The sequence below is a fragment of the Rhopalosiphum maidis genome, chromosome 4, assembly GCF_003676215.2.
Source record: "Rhopalosiphum maidis isolate BTI-1 chromosome 4, ASM367621v3, whole genome shotgun sequence".
NCBI lineage: Eukaryota > Metazoa > Arthropoda > Insecta > Hemiptera > Aphididae > Rhopalosiphum > Rhopalosiphum maidis.
The window spans coordinates 31,079,786-31,083,357 of record NC_040880.1 but is presented as its reverse complement, the minus strand read 5'-3'; the positions used below and the strand labels follow the sequence as shown (position 1 = coordinate 31,083,357).

The window sequence follows — 3,572 nt, the reverse complement described above, 5'->3', positions numbered from 1 at the left end:
TTCTTAATGTTTTACGCTAACCAGTTTTCAACAAAAGTCATTTTTTATTTTCTTAAAATTCAAAAACGAATAGCCGTAAAATTTAAAATGCTTACTAAGTATTTATTTCATCATTTATTCTATAAATGGTATAATTTTCAAATATTTGTAATTAATGTTGAGCTCTTTATAGACAATTATATTTGCGTGCTTTATTAGTGTTTTTTAATTGTAAAAATTGATAAATGGGTCAAAATCCTTGAAAATTGAATTAATACTTTCTTAATAAGTTGTTAATTTACTCATTAAAAATTTAAAAAAATGTATATTTACAATATTTTTATAAACGTATATAGTGGCGTAGCTAGAAATTTTAGTTTTTTTTTTTTGGGGGGGGGGGGGGCAAAATTTCAAAATTGTTCATAATAATCATGGATTATATAACGTAAAATACACAAGTATATATATCCGTCGTCCTGTAGAATTTACTACATCATCTAGCATCCTGCAATCATACAGGGCGTGGCACTTGTCCTGCAATCATACTATTTATTCCCAATATCTAAAACCGCGGTTATTTAGTTCTCGTAGTCGAGAGATAGTGGGTTAACAACAATCATAACTATTGTAGATAACTTTATTTTTCTCAAAGTGTTGAAACTGATATTTCTTCAACTCAGCTGCAAATTTGATAATACAAATAAATTTTACAGATAACCATTAAGGCATTAACCATATTCTAGTGTCACAACTCATAATTTCTCGAAGGTTCTCTCGCTACCTGTGATTTTTCTGTTTAAATTTTCCTGTTTAATTTTGATTGAAGATGGCTTCCAAACGTATTGCTCAATCTTCTGTGAACTGGGCTGCGATTGCTGAACGAGTACCGGAAGCGGACAAAGCGTCCTATTTGGCGTTTAAAGCTAAGTCCGATGGATATCTTCGCAAGTACGTTAAGGTCATTTAAAGGCCACACATTCAGTGTTAAAATTATTTTTATTAACTTATAATATTTGTAAAACTGTTATTTTTGTTAGATTCTTAATTGTTTAATAAATGATTTTAGAATGTTGGCCTCTCCAGCCGAACCATTGAAAATCGATTGGGCTGCATACAAAAATAAAGTGGCAGTACCCGGGTTAGTTGACAATTTTGAGAAATTGTACAATGCAATTAAAATTCCATATCCAGAAGATAAATACAGTGCTGCTATTGATAAACACGAAAAGGAAATTGTAATTTATTTTTCTGTTACTTATACCGTTGACATTATTAGCAAGTCATAATATGTATAGTGTATTAATTTTAATTTTTAGAAAAAAGGTATTGAAGAATTCAAAGCTGAATCGGAAGTAATAATCAAAGAAGCTGAAAAGAGGATTGCGGAAATAAATAGTTTATTGCCATTTGGCCAAATGACCTTTGAAGATGCTGCTTATATTCAACCTGAATTAACATTGGACTTGGAGAACAAACCATCATTCTGGCCGCATCAAGAAATTGATTATGTTCATGATGAACCAGAAGCAGAAACTCCACAAATTGAAGAACAGAAAAAAATTGATGCAGCTCATTAAATAAATAAAATGATTCTTAGTTTTCAGTTCTATTTTACATCATGGTTTTTCCATAAACATTTAGAAATATATTTATATACCTATATATAAATTCATGGTTAAAATTTTAGATTTTTTTTCATGTTTTATTTAGAGTTCTGTTATACATCAATTTTGTAAGAACAAAAGTACAATAACATTGCTTTGAACTTTATAATACCGTGTTGAATAAATTATGAAAGAAAATAAAATTTCCATTTATTATTTTATTTATATTTTACTGATTAAGAGGACGCCATACCTGCATGTATCATCTTCATCTTATAAGTATGTAACATTGCAAATTTACGCTCAGCAGATCGGATTTAGCTCCGTTAATTTAAAAATTAAAGTGAATCGTCCTATTATGAAACTTGATGGTAAGAACATTATTTGTGTTTGTATGTTTGTTATTTTTACAATTACTCAGTTTTTAAGCGAGTTATAATTTACGCTATTTATATACGCATAACTTGCTAAAAAATTGAACAATTGTTAAAAATCAACAAACAAATACAGATAATGTTCTTACCATCAAGTTTCATAATAGCTCGATTCACTCTAATTTTTAAACTAACGGAGCTAAACATAATCTGCTGAGCATAAATTTTCAATGTTCCGTATTTGTAAGGTAGAGACAACATATGTGGGTATGACATTCTCTTAATAGGTAAAATTATGGTTGATCTTAAAAAATAACTAAAATCTATTATGGAATCAATTTTTATGTTCCTACTAATGCATAAGGCAATAGATATAAATACTAATGTTCATAATATTTACCAACTCAATCACTAGAATAAAATGGAACAATACAATCTTTTAAGTTGCAAATTTTATGGAATAGACTCGTTATATCATACGGTTTTTTATTACAAATATGTTATGATGATAATAACAGTTGACAACTTGCAGGTCTGGGCTTAAATAATATATTGTTTTGAAGCATAAAATAATTTATTATGAAAGAAGCATTCTTGATAATGTGTATAACAATATCCCTAGTTTACAAATAAAAACAATAATAATAATAAATGCTTTAAGGATAATTTAAATGCGCATAATATCACGAATAAAGTAATAAGTAATTTAATAGTATAAACATTTTATTATTTTTAAATTTCCAACATATTTTTTGCTAATTGTTTAAATGTTTCAAATGTAATATTAATCCAGGTTAAATATCAGCAATGATAGTTAATCTACATTTTTAATTCAAATGTTAGTATTAAGTTAAACACACCTTACATTATTATAAAAGATATTTAATTTATTGCACGTCAATTTATTAGAATAATTATTAAAATCTTAAACAAATTATAAAATAAAATAAAAAAAATTTATTATTATAGTTATAATTATTAAATTATTATATTTTTACAATTTTCAATTTATTTATTAGTACAGGAACTTTTTGGATGGCATTTAGAGTTACAAAGTAAATTATTTTTTAAACATATGCACTGTTTTGTGGTGCACTTTAGTTGGCATGTGCATTTAAAAAACATTTGGTTCAATATTATCTTATCTTATTATTTTGATTAATAAAACGACAACGGTAACAAATCTTGTATGTTATCTAATCCAGTCTCGGTCATCATCTACCTAATTATATAAATTTTATACATTAGCAAAAACCCAATTGTTATTTTAAATATCAACTAGTTAAACAGTGTAATTTATATATTGATGAGTATATTTAGGAATTTTATAGAATAACTAGTTATTTAATAAAATAACATATTACATACATTACCGCTAACATATACACATATACATTTAATATTGGTTAAGTTCAATAAGTCATCCATCTAAATTTGATAATTTTTAAGTACAAATGATTATATTTTATTAAGTTATCAGGTGCCAAATTCATAAATCATTATAGATCTGATAAAATTAAACAAGTATTTTGTAATATAACTATAAATTAAAATGCTGTGCTTTATAGAAGGTTTGAGTATACTTTGTTGCTGAGTAACTCATTGTAATGGATGT

General features: G+C 26.2%; 1 protein-coding gene across 1 annotated transcript; it reads left to right on the top strand.

Moving 5' to 3' along the window:
* The first annotated feature begins 694 nt into the window (after positions 1 to 694).
* Positions 695 to 1,660, top strand: LOC113561004 (ATP synthase subunit d, mitochondrial-like). The gene is made up of 3 exons (XM_026967169.1): positions 695 to 927; positions 1,046 to 1,214; positions 1,296 to 1,660. Exons 1-3 carry the CDS (start codon positions 806 to 808, stop codon positions 1,554 to 1,556), a joined length of 552 nt encoding a protein of 183 aa, XP_026822970.1. The 5' UTR covers positions 695 to 805; the 3' UTR covers positions 1,557 to 1,660.
* Positions 1,661 to 3,572: the final 1,912 nt, after the last annotated feature.

Excerpts from the sequence above, each read along its gene's own strand:
- LOC113561004 (XM_026967169.1), top strand. The coding sequence starts at position 806 with ATGGCTTCCAAACGTATTGCTCAATCTTCTGTGAACTGGGCTGCGATT. Across the intron at positions 928-1,045 it reads TCCGATGGATATCTTCGCAA|AATGTTGGCCTCTCCAGCCG; the intron begins GTACGTTAAGGT and ends AAATGATTTTAG. Across the intron at positions 1,215-1,295 it reads ATAAACACGAAAAGGAAATT|AAAAAAGGTATTGAAGAATT; the intron begins GTAATTTATTTT and ends TTTAATTTTTAG.